The 17,823-nt window shown below is 42.2% G+C and overlaps 1 protein-coding gene across 4 annotated transcripts in view; it reads right to left on the bottom strand.

Annotated features, from left to right (window-relative positions):
- The window catches only part of DPYSL2 (dihydropyrimidinase like 2), a 95,550-nt gene that overhangs the window by 15,464 nt on the left and 62,263 nt on the right, over positions 1 to 17,823 (bottom strand). For all 4 annotated transcript variants that reach the window (XM_026714883.2, XM_087938880.1, XM_026714884.2 and 1 more), the window contains exons 4-9: positions 13,856 to 14,020; positions 12,255 to 12,316; positions 10,587 to 10,667; positions 9,490 to 9,558; positions 4,734 to 4,854; positions 365 to 521 (exon numbers count right to left, since the gene is read on the bottom strand). In XM_026714883.2, coding sequence (XP_026570668.1) covers positions 365 to 521; positions 4,734 to 4,854; positions 9,490 to 9,558; positions 10,587 to 10,667; positions 12,255 to 12,316; positions 13,856 to 14,020 — 655 coding nt within the window. The remainder of the gene's footprint in view (positions 1 to 364; positions 522 to 4,733; positions 4,855 to 9,489; positions 9,559 to 10,586; positions 10,668 to 12,254; positions 12,317 to 13,855; positions 14,021 to 17,823) is intronic.

Here is a 17,823-nt window from a genome sequence, read left to right as displayed (position 1 = left end):
AAGCTTGGGAGGAAGGACTGGAATTCTGAGCCTCTACAGTTTGAAAAGCTTCCCAGGTTTAATCACAGTGGTGCCAAGAGGATGAATCTGCATAGTAAGACTTTCCTTGCTAGAAAGTGAGGCACATTCTCAGCCTACAGTCTTAAACATCCCAAACAAATGCAGAGGGGATGAATAAATCGAAGAGGAAGGGAAGGCGTGAAGGCAGGCTTTTAACACAACAGCCACAGTCAACTTGGGGCCAAACCCAAGCCAATCTGCACAGAACACAGGATTCCTTTCTCTTGCTGTGGCACACCTTTTCTGTCTTTTGAGATCAGAGTCAACTCACATAAAGAGCGTCACCCCCTCCAACTCAACTCACCAGGAGAGCAGAGAATTGAGGAAGTCCGGAGTAGTTGGGTCAGGACTCAGTGGTGGAGCAGTGACAAAAGCAGCTGCTTTGGCCCAGTTTTTACTCCAGTAATGAGATCCGTCGGTGCCCAAGCTTGCTGCAATGGGCTCACCGTACACCACAGTGCCTGTTAATCAAGACAGGATGAACAGGACAATTATTGCCAGGGTCCTAAGCACCTTCACTCTTGGCCTACTATGAAAGAAGAACCAGAGAGCAGAGCAGAGCCTGGTTATAGGGTGGGGCCATTATCTAAATGGATGTGAGATTTGCTATCCACCAGGAATCGGTATGAAGGAAGTGATGCATAAATAATACAGGCAAACAACTAAGTATTGGAAGGTGCCTTATTACAGATACAAAAACAGATTCAAAAACAGTATTGTCTCTTGTAGCCCTTGGTGGGACTCTGGTTAAGAACACTAAGAAAAAGAAAGGGAAAGGGAAAAAAATGGAAGCTTTTGGCATTGTTCTAGTGTCGGTGAAGACATGAACAAAAGATCTGTGGGAAAATGCGTAATTCATTCACAGTAGGAAGGCTACCAGTCTTCTATTTAAAAAAAAAAGGGGGGGGGTAGTGAAGCCACTAAGTCAGGGGTGTCAAACTCAAGGCCTGGGGGCTGGATCTGGTCCATGGGGTGCTTAGAACTGGCCCATGGGGCTGCCCTGGAAATCACAAAAAAACGACTTGCGGTGCTTCTACCAGTGAAAATGGGCTCCAGAGCTCCATTGCCTCCTGCAACCCTCTGCCAGTGAAAACGGAGCTCGGGAGGGCCGCACACTGGCAGAAGGCTGCAGGAGGCCCTCGTGGCCGAAAACGGAGCTCGGGAGCCTGTTTTCTCTGGCAGAGCGCTCAGCCTCCCAACAGGAGTGACGTTGAGGTGGCCACGCCCACCCCAGCCTCCCTCCTCCCCCCCACAAGATCAAACACAACCCTGATACAGCCCTCAGTGAAATTGAGTTCAACACTGTCAATGTATAAGAATTCATGAATTGGAACAGACATGGTAACGGATCAGTCAAGGGGGACTGTTTGGTGACCCAGACAGGTCAGAGCCTGGGCATGGCTTACATGTAGTAAATCTGCAGAATTTAGTTATCATGAAACTCCGGATTTATCACTGGCTAAGTAATCTTGACTGTGACCACTGTTTTCATATTGCAAAGCTCAGTGAAAATAAATGGCAGATGCTTTTGAGGGCAAGAGTCATTGAAGGCTACTTTTCCCCAAAGATAGTAGTATTATGGTTGGTCACAAAAGTCAGCCAGGTGTTTAGACTGGATTTTTATCTATCTCTCAAGTCGTCCCCAAAGACCTGGGATAGGCAGATGTGGATGTTTGAAGGTGTTAAGAGGCATCATCTCAGGATGTAAACTGTTCCGAGTAAAGCTGCCTTTTCCAATTGACCGATGGTGAATTTGTCAATGCCAATAGTGTTCAAACGATGCTCCATTGTTCTGGGATTGCACCCAAGGCTCCTGTTACTATTGGTTTTATTCTTATTTAATCTTGTATGCCGCCCAACTCTGAACCATTTCAGGCAGGTATTCCCAACACAATTTGAGTATCAACTGTGGCCCAGTTTGGATTCAATGGGAAATCTTTTTTGCAAGGAATCACAGATAACTCTCATTGTTATCATTTGATTCTTAACCCTCTTCCCTTCATTTAATTTAACTCACTTGCCAGCTTCTTTAATTCATGCAACAGAATAACCAAGGATAAATAAAAGAAAGGAAGGCCACAGCGTGCCATAATTCAGTGACTGCATCCCGCAGAAAGACACATTAAGCTGACAGATAAGTGTTTATAAGCGCTGTAAAACCTCCAGGGACAAACTGCTTATCTGGCTTTATTTAAACTGCATCATGTCTTCTTCAAATACTTTCTTGCATAAAGGGAGGGAAGGAAGGGGGCGGGGGAGAAGAAGAAAAATTTTTCATTTTAAGACAACTACATCTATCAAAGCTTTATTATAAAAATAATAAAGCTTAAACAAGACAAGACAAAGAGGGCACAAGTGTTCTTCAATGCCATTTAACTGAAAATTCCAAGAAGGGTAGAATATGTTCTGAGACTGTTTCGCACCTTGGGCTTATTTTTAAACTCTTATTTTCAAAGCGTGAAGCACAAACATGACGAAGACTGTATTACCAATAGTTTTGAAGGGATGAGAAAACCCAGCTCCTAGTCCACCATACATTGGAGACAATAAGGTTTGTTTGTTTGCCACCATATCAAGCCACAATTCCAATACGGTAACACTGTGAAATGCTGCTATATTCTTTTGATGGGGGAAGGAGGGAGGGAGGTTAGGGACAGTAATGGGACCCACCCCGGGGCACTCCTGCTCTGGTTGACGCCTGTATTAGGAGTAACAAACAGGCAACAATCAAACCTGCAATACTACAAGTGGGCACTTGATTGTCCTAATTCAGAAGCTCTATCTCAAAGTGCTGAAGACGGTCTTCATAAGAAAAAGGGGGTTGCTTGTATCACAATGAGGAATGCCACAGGAGTTACGACACCCACAAGGGGTATATTCCCAACTGCCAGGAATACAGGTCATTTTTCAGCATTCGAAAAGCAGATTTGAGAAGAGCAAAGAACCACCACCAGACTTTAAACTTTAAGACTTGTGGACTTCAACTCTCAGAATTCCCTAGCCAGAATTCTGGGAGTTGACCACGAATCTTAAAAATTGACAAATTTGGCAACCTCTGATCTAGTGCCTTTGCTCAGATTATGAAGCTCTGTCCAGTTCAGTTGTCCAGCTGAAGATATAAATAGAGCACCTTAACTAGTCACTCAAAATGTTTGGGACTCCCAAACAGCCCCAATATGGGTTCCAAACATCTGGAAGTACCCTCTTTAATCCAGTTCCGGATTTGCAGGGAGGAGTTGGTACACAGCAATCGAAATCCTGTTTGTCTGGCTAGCTGCACGGACATATGGAAAAGCAAGTTTATGCTTTGTGTAAATAAAAGACGGAAGAAGCCAATGGAGGGAATCCTGCTTAGCAGGGCGGGGTGGAGACCGTGAAAGGAATATAACAGAATGGCAGTGTTAGCAAGCGGGGGACTAAAAAGATGAGGTCACTTTCCTATTTGCAAACTAGCCTTAGCAAAGCTACTGAGCCAGCTGGTGGAGTTACAGAGAGGAAACGGATTTTAAACAGCCAACAACCTAACAAGCTACTTGGAATGTATAACCAGGTCCTTGCACAAAATTCAACCGCTCTGGGAGTTTTAAAAAATCCAGCTAAGCATCCCATCACCTGGGAGATTTATGACGCTTGCAATGAAACAAAGAGTGGAAAAATTAGTTGTTGTTTTTTCCTCATCAGGCTTAACAGACTAACAAAACAGATCAACAGAGTTGGAAGGGACCTTGGAGGTCCTAATTCAACCCCCTGCACCATTCCAGACAAAGGGATGTCCAGTCTCTTCTTCTAGTGGGAAGAAGCCCACAACTTCCAGTGTTGGAGCATTCACAACTTCTGGAAGCAAATTGTTCCATTTATTAATTGTTCTGTCAGGAAATTTCTCCTTCGTTCTAAATTGCTTCTCTAGATTGATTAGTTTCCACCCATGGCTTCTTGTCCTGCCTTCTGGTGCTTTGGAGGACAGCTTGACTCCCTCTTCTTTGAGGCAGCCCCTCAGATACTGGAATGCTGTTATCATGCAACTCCTAGTCCTTCTTTTCATCAAACTAGACAGACCCAATTCCAGCAGCCGTTCCTTTATATGTTTTATCCTCCAGTCCCCTAATCCTCTTGGTTGCTCTTCTCTACACTCTTTCTAAGAGTCTCAACATCGTTTTTTTATACTGTGGCGACCAAAACTGCATGCAGTATTTCGAGTGTGGCCTTATCAAGGCATTACAAAGTGGTAGAAGTAGTCCTTGACTTACAACGGTTCATTTAGTGACTGTTCAAAGTTACAACGGCCCTGAAGAAAGTGACTTATGACCAGTTTTCAGACTTACAACTGCTGTGGCATCCTCACGGTCATGTGGTCAAAATTCAGATGCCTGGCAATTGACTCATATTGACAATGGTTGAAGGACTACAGGATCCCCTTTTTGCAGCCTTCTGACAAACGAAGTCGATCAGGAAGTCAGAGTCCCATAACAACAGTTTGACTAATTAAAGAACTGCAGTGATTCACTTAGAATCTGTGAAATATGCAAGAAAGGCGGTAAAATGGGGGCAAACTCACTCAACGAAAGTTTCACTCAGCAACGGAAATTTTGGACTCGGTCATGGTCATAAGTCGAGGACTACCCGTACTAACGCTTCCCATTATCAGGATTCAATATTCTATTAAGAGAGCTCACCCTTCTTCCTGGCCAAGGCAATCACTTCGGCGGCACTTTTACTCATCACTTTGGTGATGTATAAGGGGCAGTTGGTTTGGTTGGCGATGGTTATAGCCCTGTTCACAGCTTCAGCCTCCACCTATTAGGCAGGAAGAGAGAAGGACAAAGAAGCAGAGGTCGATCCATCATTATGACGATCACAAGACTTGCAAACAAAAGCATTAAAATAAATAGTAGTTAAAAACAAAATAAAAATAAAAGGTCAGATAGGACTGCGATTGGTGGTGGATTATGTTCAGAGTTTTGCAGCGTTAATTCAGCGCCAGAAAAATAAACACAGGTGGCTGGTGCTACATTTAGCATCTTTATAAGTAGATTTTACAAACCAGTTGTAGATTTCTCCAACATGGAGCAAACTTAGACAGAAATATATTTCAGCAGCACAGAAACAGACATCAGTTTCACTTCAGTTCAGCAAGCAAGCAGAGGAGAGAAAGGGCGTTGGTACCTAATACGCCCGTTCACTTTCATTTTCAACAGACAGACTCAGAGTGCAACATAGCTGCAGAGTTGCAGAGATTAATATGGAGCCATGCCTAGGCTACTTCTAGTTTCAGTTTCCAGCCTAGGCTATATCTAGTTTCAGTTTCCAAACTGTCCTCATTGGCTGACTTAGTTGCTATGCCTATTCATTGGCTGACCTTGTTACCAAACTCTATTCCGGTTCGTGCATATACTCTGACAGATTAACAATGGTCCGTTAAAGCAGAGATCCCTCTCAGTAATATCTCTGAGTGTTCCCCAACTTTCACAGCCTTTGTTTGCAAAACTGGAATCAAATGAATGGACAGAGAGTGCAGTCATGCCAATTCTCAGTCAGTGGTGGGATTGAACAAGATATTGCATATTGAACTGGTAAGAACGGATGCTGTGTTTGATCTGGGCCAAAGGGTTGAGGCCCGTTTGCTGGAATGAATCTTGTCTCAGTGCTACAACTCCATACAAATTCTACACTGTAGAACCGAGCAGCCTTCTGCATTTCTAAAATAAATACAGTCTAAAACCGGCACAATTGAGCCATTCTTTTTAGCCAGCCAAACTTCCACAAAAGGTTCCAGGTCACCACCCTAATTTTTGCTGCTAAGCAAAGTAGGATGGGATTAGTCCTTGGATGAGAGGCTACCAGAAAATCATAAAGATAATGGCATTCAAAAACTAGCAGGTCTGGCAACCTCATGCACATGGCTACTAATTTGGACTTCCTCCTCCTCCTTCTTCCTCTTCCTCCTTCTGCCATATCCATCATCGGACGTTGGCAATCATGTGAACAGCCGCATGAAAAAGGACTGCTGAGTTTTGTCTAAACCAGACCCTTGTCAACTCAAAATATTTCTATGGTCTTTTTAGAGTTGCCAACAGAAAGGGAGGGGGGAGCAGTGCGGTAGCTTGCAAAACCGAAACTGCATTCCATAAATGTTTTCAAAGATAGTAGCTAGGTGACTGAAGTTTCTGCTGTGCAAAATTCTACCTGGAGAGTATGATTGATGACTCTTGGCGATGGATGTGTCCCATTGGAGAATATGAGTTATGATAGAGCCAAGGGGTAGGTGAAAACCAGGGTCAAGGGTGACAATGAATTATGTGCCTCAGAGTTGGCTACGCCCAGGTAGTGCCAACATGTTTTGGAAGTTTGGCTTGAGACTCATGATTTAGATGAGGGTAATTGCTGAACCCTGACATCCCTTAGATTTTGAGTTACACGTAGTCCTTGACTTACAGTAGTTCCTAGTGACTGTTTGAAGTTAAAACGGCACTGGAAAAGGTAACTTATTTTTCATTTTTCACACTTATGACCATTGCAGTTTCCCTATGGTCATGTGACCGAAATTCAGGTGCTATTTGTGAAGGTTGCCATGTCCCGAGGTCATTATTTTTTGAGTCCTTCTGTCAAGCAAAGTCAATGGGGAAGCCAGATTCACTTAACAACCATGTTACTAACTTAACAATTGCAGTGATTCATATAATGCCCGAGGCGACTAAGGTGTAAAATGGGGAAAAATTTGCTTAAGTAAAGTCTCACTTAGCAGCAGAAATTTTGGGCTCAATTGTAGTCGTTAAGTTGAGGACTACATATATTTGTGCATTTCTCTAAATCCTTTTCCAAATCATTTTCTGGCCCATCCAATGGCAGGATGTTCCAAAGCCAGCTATTATTATTATTATTGTTGTTGTTATTGTTGTTGTTTACTATTATTAAATTCCTCTGTTCTGAATTTTCCACTCTTAAATTTTTCTTCTGGTCTGCTTGTCCACCTCACTGGGGCATAACTTTGGGATCTTCTTCTTGACTTTCGCTTCATTATTTTTAAATCATAAACCTTCTGCGGCCTGGTGGCTAATTGCCACTTGCGGAAAGAACCCAAGTCCCACGGGGTAAAGGGCACATTAAATGCTGCTTGCTGTCTTTTCCATGGGAGTGGGAAAACCTGGCTATAAAATGTTTTTGTGGCAGTCCCAGCCCGGGTGAACTTAGTCACAATTCTAGTATTGCCAAAAAGAAAAAGAAAAGAATTTAACTCCCTGGTACCAAGACATTTGTTCTCCCAAATCTTGGAATTTAAAGAGGTTGCTACAGGATTCCCTCTTCCAATTTTATGCTCTACACAACCTGATGATATTGCTTGGAATGAAGAGATGAAATGGGCTCAGAATCAATCATCCAGGGAGTCCTAATCCACTGGTTAACTGTTGTCACGGTTATGAAGTTTCACCTTCGTTCCGGGAGCGGGTGGGTTAGACTAAAGTCCCTTCCTGGTCCCTTTCAATTCTATTCTGAATTGAACTGAATTCATCTGAGAACCTGTTCACCACAGCCTTAATTTCAGCGATGCATAGTTAAGATGCATAGTCGATTTAGGAGCAATGCAAAAAAACAAAAACCCCTATGAAGTCTGCAATGATTTTTTTTGTTTTAAATTCAGCCCTTCCCAACTCACTCCCCCAAAACTGACAAGGTAAATAAGAAGCTTGTTAAAGAGAGATCCAACCTAAGGAAGGAAAAAAATCCTGACAGTTAGATCACTCACTCAGCAGAACAACTTGCCTTCAGAAGTTGTGCTTGCTCCATCACTGAAGGTTTTTAAGAAGAAACTAGACAGCCATTTTGTGTGGACTGGACAGGGGACTGGACTAGAAGACCTCCAAAGGTCCCTTCCAACTCTGCTGTTCTGTAATTCTTAACTTCTGGGGGAAATAAGGAAGATGAGGAGTCCTATTTTCCTCCATCTCAGCAAAGCTATCTGCTCTCCTTCCTTCCCTGGCCTCCAACTCAAATTTTTGATCTGTTTTTTCCAGTACAGGTAGTCTTTGACTTACGACAATTGAGCCCTAGATTTGCGTTGCGAAGCAAGACAGTTGTTCGGTCAGTTTTGCCCCATTCTATGACCACAAATTGAGTCAGTTGCCAAGCATCTGAATTTTGATCATGTGACCCTGGGGATGCTGCAATAGTCATGTGAAAAACGATCCCACGCTACTTTTTTCAGTGCCGTTGTAACTTTTGAATGGTCACTAAAAGCAAAAAGGCTGCTTATATGGCTTTTCTCCCACTCAGATTCAACCTTCTGGGGTGCTTCCATCTCCTGGCAGAAGAATCTGGGTTTGTCAATCTGGGTTTGTCACTGGACACTTTAGGAGCTCTTTCAAAACAACACCCACATGGAGCTTACCAGGTCAACGGCTTCTTAGCCTATCTAGGTCGGTACTCAATAGGGACAAGACATTCTGTTCCAGATGTGGAATGTTCTTCCTCTGGAACACAAGTTTATATGTCCTTAGTTGGGTTTATATGTCCTTAGTTGCTACTATTGACAAGGCCCAGCAGCAGCAACTTTTCCAGATTTCACACTAAATTCTTTTCCAACCTTTTTTGGAGATACAGAGAATCAAAACTAGAAACATCTACACTTAGAAGGAGGTATTCAACAATCTGTCAGAGCCTTTCTTCTCCTCCTCCTTTTCTTGGACCTAAAACAACCTTCTGAAATTCTCCATCTGTCACCAGAGAAACTGGGTGGATTACTTTTATGCATTTTTCCAAGGGAAGGAAACCCGTCCAAGAACTTCTTGAGGGCCAGAAGAACCACATTTCCTTGGAGTTTAATGAGAAAATATGGATGGTGGAAGTGCCTAGAGGGCAAGGCTTATACAGTGAAAAAGTGTACCTAGCATTAAATAAGTGAAAGAATACTTTATTCATTTATTTTTGAAAGAGTTCTATTGTGAAAGGGTTTCTAATGTTCATTTTCTTTTAACACATTCAGTGATAACTTGTAGGAAAAAATTTACTTGCTCAGCACTATTAAAAACCTCAAAGATGCAAGAGTTTTACCCACAAACATTGTGCATATAATAGTGAGTTTTCTATCTAGAGACCACTAAATCATCTCCTTTTAAGGACCCCATAATCCCTTGCAGGGTGGAGTCTGGGCAACTGAATGGAGCTCAGTGTTTACTGGCCGGATGCCCTTCCTCTCACCAATGCAGAGTTGTATTCAGCAGAGAGAGAAATATCTGCCTGTACCTCGGATCGAACTCTGCCTCTGGATTGTGAGGTGAGAGCTCCACCTGTAGGCCACTGCACCACTGATCCAAAGACCACTAAATACAGAATACAAATACTTGAATTTAGGATGCAGTGCTTCATCACTGTTGCTGGCTCTCCAAAATGCAATCAAAACCAAGGAACAAGCTAAACATTTTATGATGCACTCACTTCTTCAGGCCTGCTCAAAACGTGCCCTTCAGGGCCAGTGATCCCCAGTTCCAAGATCCTTTGCTGCTCCTAAGGGATAGGAAAAAGGGCACAGATCAAACTTACTTTACTAGCAGAAGTCAGATTTTCCAAGAATTCTAAATTAAGTGCTCTAGCTCCGCTCTAGCAGAAGGTCTTCTATCAACCTGGCCAATTTCCAGGCAGGGTTCATATACAACATGCTCAACCCTAGATGACAGACTACAACTGCTGTATTAAGAAACCAACCCTCTTTTAACCTAACCAAGATGTTCTCCAGTTGGGATCTCCTTACTGGGATTAAAAACTGCAAGCATCCTATGTTTGCATTCTTGCATTAGCCCTATGTGCTCTCTCATGTTCGATATTACTTATTTCTCGTTCGTCTAGCTGTGTTCTCTGCCATTTCTCACTAAGTTTACAATTCACTGTAATATTCGTTGAAAGTCAGTTTACTTTTAACTGCACACGAGACAACCGGCAACCGCTGGGTCATTGTTTCAGAGAGATTTCCTTACCTAAAGACAGAACCAGAATGACCACAGACAGGCAGGAGGGGAGGGGCTTCTGGCTTCCTGCCGGCTTTCCCACTGACTTTCCTTGTAGGAAGCTGGCAGGGAGCTCTGGAAATGACAGTCACGTGACTGCCGCTGACCACGGCAACGTGGCAGTGTGGCAGCACTGAAGCAGCCATAGATCTTTGCCAGATTTCAGTTGCACGTGAGTCATAGATCTTGGATTTCAAGAAGCATTTTGTAACTTAGCTCATTTGAGGCACGCTGATTCAAAAGTTGTTTCCCTACAATTTCCTGTTTTGCCCATTTGAAGGTTACAAAAAATCAAGCAGGCACGCGAATATTAATAGCGTAGACATTTCTCCTACTATTTGGGTTTTTTAGTGTAATTCTCACAACAGATCCATTTCTGCAAGCAGTTTTCTCTGATGAAATACATTTGGGGTAATTTTCTCCTTCTAATGCACCTTTTTTATTTAAACATCCTTCGCGAACTGTATGGCCAAATTTTGAATCCCATGTGCTTCTGGGAACGCTACCAACAGGACTGCAAAGAAGAATTACCTCTGCTATGATGTCACCATTCTCAGCATGGACTTGAGCTATTGCACCAATGTCACGGATTACACTCAGGACCTCATAAATCTGTTGAAAAAAGGGAAAACATGCATTTTCCTGAGCTACTTTCCCAATCTATTCCATGTTACTTTAAGAGCTCAGATTCCTACTCTCAAAGTTCAAAGTCTTTTTAAAGGTCACTGAAATTCTATGTTTATATGGACAATGTCCAGGGATTTTCAGACTTTGGGCAAAAATTCCTTATGACTAAAATAAACGAGATGCTGTCTAGTTCTATATTATTTGTTTTCCCAATTTTATCAACCACAAAATGCTACTTAAATTTGTTGTTGTCTGCATAAATCACTTTCCTCGTGATTTATATTTTGGCAATCTTCTTCAGCACTAACACTGAAGACTCTATACCGGATCTTTACAAGCCCATTCAACAATCTTATCCTGGCTAAATCAGTTTTGAGCAATATCAAAACTCTAAAAGGGCAGGGCACAGTATGGATATTTTTAATTATACTACTGTTCTTCCGCAGACTGGCAAGATATTATTCCACTTTAAAATATTGTTATATAAGAATGTAGTAGGTTACACTGGAAGGAAAATGTTCTCCCAAGGTTGGACATCAAGTACCAAAGGCAAGGGAGGATCTGAACCTATAGTCCTGATACAATCAGCTCTGCAATAAAGGCTCTAAGCTAGTAGCTAATTAAATTAAAAGCATAAATCAACCTTGCTAAAATGATTCGAAGGTCATCTTGTTTCATACGCATGCCTACAAGCAAAAGAATCTGGAAAACTCTGGTTAATGAAGAGTCAAAAATTTAATACATAAGCAATGTTGTTCTTTTGCTGCCCTCCAGCAGTTCAAGTCCATTTGCATAGAAATTTAGATCCACTCAAACAATAGACCGCAATTCCTACAATTCCAACACAACTTGGGGAGATACATTTCCATCCATAACTGGAAGAGGCTGGGTTGAGAAGGCTGATCTAGAATAAAAGAGTGAGCCAGTGAGCCTAAAGAGAAAATATTTAGAAGACCGTTTGTCTAAATATTTATTATTAAATTTCCGCTTGATTCCCAATGACTCTAGGAGGAGAGGAAAAGAGAAAAAAAGAGAAATTGAAGTTGTCTTCATAAAGAGAGAAACAGGAAAAAAGAAGAAAAAAAGAAAGAAATTCAGTCATTTTTGAACCTTAATGGAGAAATCACTTCCAGAACTTTGTCCAAATGTGTTTGCATGCATTAAATTCTGACTGATAGGAACAAGGACAGGTGTGTTTTGTTTTCCCTGCCAGAGTTCAACTTATCCTCCCACTGAAAACACACCCATTGAAAAAGAAAAGGAATGTGGTTGAGAAGGTTTCCTTTTAAAAAAAAAAAAAAAAGCTCCACCTACTAGCACAAATCACAAACGTTGTACTTGCTCCTCAAGAAGCATTTGCTTCCAACCCAGCTGCAGGGAGCTGCCAAATTCCTTGACACAAGTTTGTTCAAGAAGCAGCCAACCCATTTTGCCTACTTTTTAATTTGGCAATAGGATTTTCTTGTTTGTCCAGCTCTCCCAGAGCTAGTTATACTGTGGAATACGAACAGGACCAGCCTAGGATTAAGGTGGAAGTGCAGTCAGTGTTCAGAACCTGCTCAGCAGTCTTACCTGAGAATCTGTTAGCTGAAAATGGTCCTTGAAAGCCATATACACCAAGAAGGAATTGACTCCTGTTAAAAAGAGAGAGTGAAAGTGAATCACCAGTCCATTTACAGAGAAATCTACACATAAGAAGAACAATGATGGGACTGTATCGCTAGCCTAGACCTGGTATCCAACAGTCATTTTCAAATGCAACTTCCACTGGATATAGAATTGTACAAACTGACCTCCAACAAGTGTGGAGAACACCAGTCAGTTGCTATGGCCTGGGCAGATCCCATCCCATAATATCTCTAATATGCACCAGTGCAGAACACTAGAGAGGTGGAAAGGAAACAACCATTGTATTATTTTTCACAGGTAGACATCACCTCACAAACCTGTTATCAACTGAGGGAGCTGATATGTTCTCTGCCTATGTTTCCTAACCAAAGCACATCAAAATCTCCTGGAATCACCCCAACCAGTGCGAATCATGAAGCAAGACTTCGTCTGCAGAAAGTGCAAAGCCATTCTTTTTGGATGACACTCAACTGCCGCAGCTACATTCTACGGTGTCCAACGGTTGCTGCCACATCAAACTCCTGACCGCAGGATAAATTAGCCACGTGTCCGCATGCAACCAAAACCTTAATCCATGTTCAAAAGGAAGAGATCAACAGTTTTAAGAGGACCTCAAGCTTAAATGCAAGAGGAAGATAACACACATGCTTGAACAAAACTCAAGGTTTACCTTCTCAACTGGAAAACTAATGTTTTCAGAAGGCATAGAATGGGTCAGGAGGATATGTGGGGAAAAAAGAAGGGGAGAGTGAAACAAATTATTTGGAGTTTTTATAAATTCCATCCTGTAATGGTTTGTTGCAAGTAAGCAATAGCACTTAGACTTATATTCTGCTTCATATGCTTTACAGCCCTCTCTAAGTGGTTTACATATTGCCCCCAACAATCCAGGTCCTCATTTTACCAACCTCAGAAGGATGGAAGGCTCAGCCAACCTTGAGCTGGTCAGAATTGAACTCCTGGCAGTGAGCAGTGAATTAGCCTGCAATACTGCATTCTAACCACTGAGCCACCACAGCTTTGTATAGCATTAACTATTATCATTAACTCTAAGCCGGTATAATTTCACTTATTGCTTTGTTTTGTAGGCTTTCAAAGCTGGCATCAGTGAGGCAATGATGAATTTTGGGGTTCAATGGCTGTGGTCTAGTTTTCTTTTGTTCTGACATTTCACCAGCAGTTGTGACTGACATCTTCAGACGCCAAGCAAGCCACTTTGTGGTATACCAGTTAATAACACAAACTCTCAGCCTGTGAGCTGCCGAGAGGCAGCCCCACAAAGCAACCGACTCCGCCCTCTGAAGATGCCAGTCACAGCTGCTGGCTAAACATTGGAACAAAAATAAACTAGATCAGGGCCATTCTGTTCAAAAGATTCTCCCGACTTTATAATCTCTCTATGTTGATTCATCCCAATTTGAGCAAGGGGAAATTCTCCTATCAAGAGAAACTGGAAAAGTACATTGTTGCCTAACAACTAGGACAGAGTTCACTAGCCTAGAGTATGACTTTTGTGCAGGTACTCAAAAATTTTCGAGACTTACCGTGGTCCTTAACCAGGGCTTCCATCTCCTCTTGAACTCCTTTGTGCCACTCTATGATGTCCACATGCAAAGAATAATCACAGCAGGACTTGCTGTCAGCCCATTCTCGCCACTGATCAAATGCAGAAATCAAACTGGTGCCAGGCTCGGGAACAACGTGATCAACTAAAGAAAGAAAAGTGGCATGTGCCCCAATGGGTTAACACACTTTCAAGGTTTCGAGTCTCAGGATTCTAAACGGAGAAGGGTTAAATGAAGCACTTCTAATCCTGTTGCCAGATGCATTGGAAAAAATCTCTAAAAATTCTGTACACAACAGACAATGGGTATCATGACTCAAGGATTGCGGGGACTGAAGATGAACATATTCAGAGGACAGGGCACCATAGTGCCAACAAAGAAGCCAACATCCTGCTTCATGTACGGGTACTCCTCAGGTTACAACCATTTCTTCACCAACAGTCCAAAGTTACAATGGCACTGAATAAGTGGTACTTATGATGGACCTATTGCAGCATTTATGCAACCTGTTGGTGATTTCCTATATTCTTTGCTGGCTGCCCATAAACGAAGTCAATGTGGAAGCAGACAGTAAGCCAAAAGTCAAATGAGGTCCTCTTTTATCAACATACGCAATCCTTGTTTAATGACTACAACCAGCAATGCCAGAATTACTATCACTAAGCAATGTGAAAATTGTCCTGCTTACCAAACAAAAGTATTAAAATTGTCCTGCTTAACCAAAACCTAGACCGTGTAAAGTCCACATTTTTGTAACATACTGTCAAAGCTGGTCATATGGCTTTTAATTTTTAAAAATCCAGCCTCAATCTTATTAATAATGTTCAAAGCAGCTGTAACTTCAAAAAAATCATAAAAATAGACAAAACAACAAAAGTATTAAAAAGAGCAAGACGTTCTTGAAGAAGAGCGGGTCTTCTTAGACACAATACTGGGCTCCTGTGACACTTCAAGGCTGCATTAAGCCAAGAGAAGCATTATGTATTCAATCTGATCAATCAGATGCCAGCTGTTCATGAAAAATAACAGACTATTTGCAAAACAGGTTTAGGTATTACACAAATCGAATTTCATGAGAAAAGCAGAAATTGAAGTCTTTTGTGACTTGGAGCAAACTGACATATTTAAAATCAGGATTAGAGATGGGAAATCAATTCAGTCAATTTAACCGCAAGGGTATCTATCGAGATTCTCAGTCACCCAAAGGTGCTTTTCTAAGAGACGACTGGACATTCTTTGGTTTTCCTTGAAGACGTTTCCTTCTCATCCAAAAACTTCTTCAGTTCCTCAATTCCGATTGTATAAAAAATGAAGTCCAGTTGCCTCTTGCCACCTTTGGGTCAACTCCAAGGATGGACTCATCTGTCTACAGTGCTTCAGTCTGAAATTCTTCTCTCCTTAAATCTCAATTCCCTAATTACTATTGCAGGCACTGCAAGTCAGGAGCTGATTCTCACCATCAGTGGTGGGAGATGGCCCTTGGAAACAGGGAGAGATCTCACCTCAAGGATGAACTTGTTTTTACGTTATGCAATACGTTATGGAATTTATTTCCAAAATGATTGTGAATGTATCATTCTCTTGGTCTTGAAAGAAGAATGGGCAAGTTCATGGATGCTTGGGTGACCCATTGCTACCAACCTCAATGGCTATTTACTAATTCTAGAGTCACAAGGAACATGCTTTGAATGTCAACTTCTAGGAAGCAGTGAGGAAGATGACTATTAACCTGTTGAGCATATTGCTGCGTTTTCAGAATGCACTGGAATGGACGCTGTACATCACAGAATCCTTGGGAAGATGGCCTAATCCAGAAGAGCTATTGTGTGTAAGAATCTGCTGTACTGAATGAAACCCATGAGATGGGAATTTCTGCTATAGATGAATACAGCTAAGAGGATTGTTAGATCCAAGCTTGAACTATTGTGCATCCCTCGTTAACACCTTTTATACATATTACTTTCTAACATGTTTCTCACCTAATCCTCCTATCCTGCCTTCTACATATCCCAGTCTGTTCCCAACTGCTCCCTCAAGATCCCAGTGCAGCCTTGCGTAATAAAGGAAAATAATTTGTTCATTGTGTTGCTAAAGGTCTTGAGTTCAGTCTCCCAATTTCTCCAGGTAGAACTGAAGAAAGAGCTCTTTCTGAAAACCGCAGCCTTGGCAGTGATGTTAGTCACAAGAATGTGCTGGTCAGCCAAAATCAGATTTGTCCATTTGTCAACAGTTTCAAATTTTTCTGGAAAAATTCCCTTTTCAGCTTTTGGCTAAAAATCGAATGAGGGTGTGGAGTAGTATTTGGAGCACCAATGCAATGTTCAGCATTGCATAGATATCAGACACTTAAAACTCCTCCACACATTTTGGAGGCTTGTAATTTGATGTCCTGAGCCAAAGAGTTGATTCAGAGAAATACAGGTAGTCCTTGACTTATGACCACAACGGAGACCAAAATTTCTGTTGCTAAGCGAGACAAGTGAATCACTGCAGTTGGTGGGGGGGGGGGTTGTTAAGTGAGTTTGGCTTCCCCATTGACTTTGCTTCTCAGAAGGTTGCAAAAGACCCCAGGACACTGCAACCATCATAAATATGAGTCAGTTGCCAAGCCTCTGAATTTTGACCATGTGGATGCTGCAATTGTTGTTAAGGGTGGTAAACGGTCATAAGTCATTTTTTTCAACTTTCTTGTAACTTGGAATGGGTCACTAAATGAACTATTGTAAGCCAAGGACCACCTGTAATCAAATGGGCTTCAAATCAGATATTCAAATCAGAATCACCCAATCCCAATAACTAAGACTAAAACAGATACTCTAAAAAGGATACAATGGTTCCTGTTTGGGATATATTGGAAAATATACAGCCTACGGGTGTATGGGTGTGGTGTGTGCATGTGTGTGTGTAGATTAGATACAGAGGTAGGTAGGTAGGTGGGTAGGTCGCTAGATTGATTCAACAATAATAGATATAGAATACACACACACACACACACATATACTACACACACAACACTCTCTCTCTCTCCCTCCCTCCCTCTCTCTTTTATATATAATCGCCAAGAATCAGACTCAACTGAGTGGATATCACCATCATCCTGTATGGGAAATGCTTTCTGTAGCCCAGAGAGGAAACAGCAGGAGGAATTATCTTTTGCTTGTCCAAAACTCACCATGAACATCTCTCCTACATAATACATGGGCTGATAATGTCCTACTTCTCAATGGAACTCGCTATTATAAAATAAACAACCAATTAACCAGGTCCTAGTGGAGCTCCGGAAACAGAGACAATGGATAAATATTCAACTATCGCTTCCCTGCCAGATGCCAGGATGTGATTCTCATGATCTGGGTTCGCTCTTTCTTTCCCACCGTAACAATCTACAAAGCTAGGACATGGTCACCTTACACAACCCTGTAAAACCCACCTGGGACCATCACTTCAATCAATCAATCAGAATAGAGCCGGAAGGGACCTTCGAGGTCTTCTAGTCCAACCTCCTGATCAAGCAAAAGACTCTCTACCAGGGGTGTCAAACTCGCAGCCCGTGGGCTGGATGCGTCACGTGCTGGCCCCACCCCCACCCGGCTTAGCTAAGGGGGGGAGTCTCGATTCGTCACATGACACCGTGACGACGCGAGTTTGACACCCCTGCTCTATACTATTCCAGACAAGTGACTGTCCAGTCTCTTCTTCAAAGCTTCCAGTGACAAAGCATCCACAACTTCTAATGGCAGTTAACACTGGTTAGTTGTTCTCACTGTGAGAAAGTTTCTCCTTAATTCCAGGTTGCTTCTCTCCTTGATTAGTTTCCATCCATTGTTTTTTTGGGGGGCGGGGGGGCAGTCAAATGGGACGCAGAAGAAGGGCCTTCTCCATGGTGGCTCCCTCCGGAACATCATTCGTGCAGAGATTAGAATGGGCCCCTCTCTAATACACCGCTG

This window comes from Pseudonaja textilis, chromosome 9 (assembly GCF_049901715.1).
Source record: "Pseudonaja textilis isolate UNSWEBS1 chromosome 9, rPseTex1.2, whole genome shotgun sequence".
NCBI lineage: Eukaryota > Metazoa > Chordata > Lepidosauria > Squamata > Elapidae > Pseudonaja > Pseudonaja textilis.
Note: the sequence above shows the minus strand (reverse complement) of the source record. Positions and strands in the feature narration are given on the sequence as shown.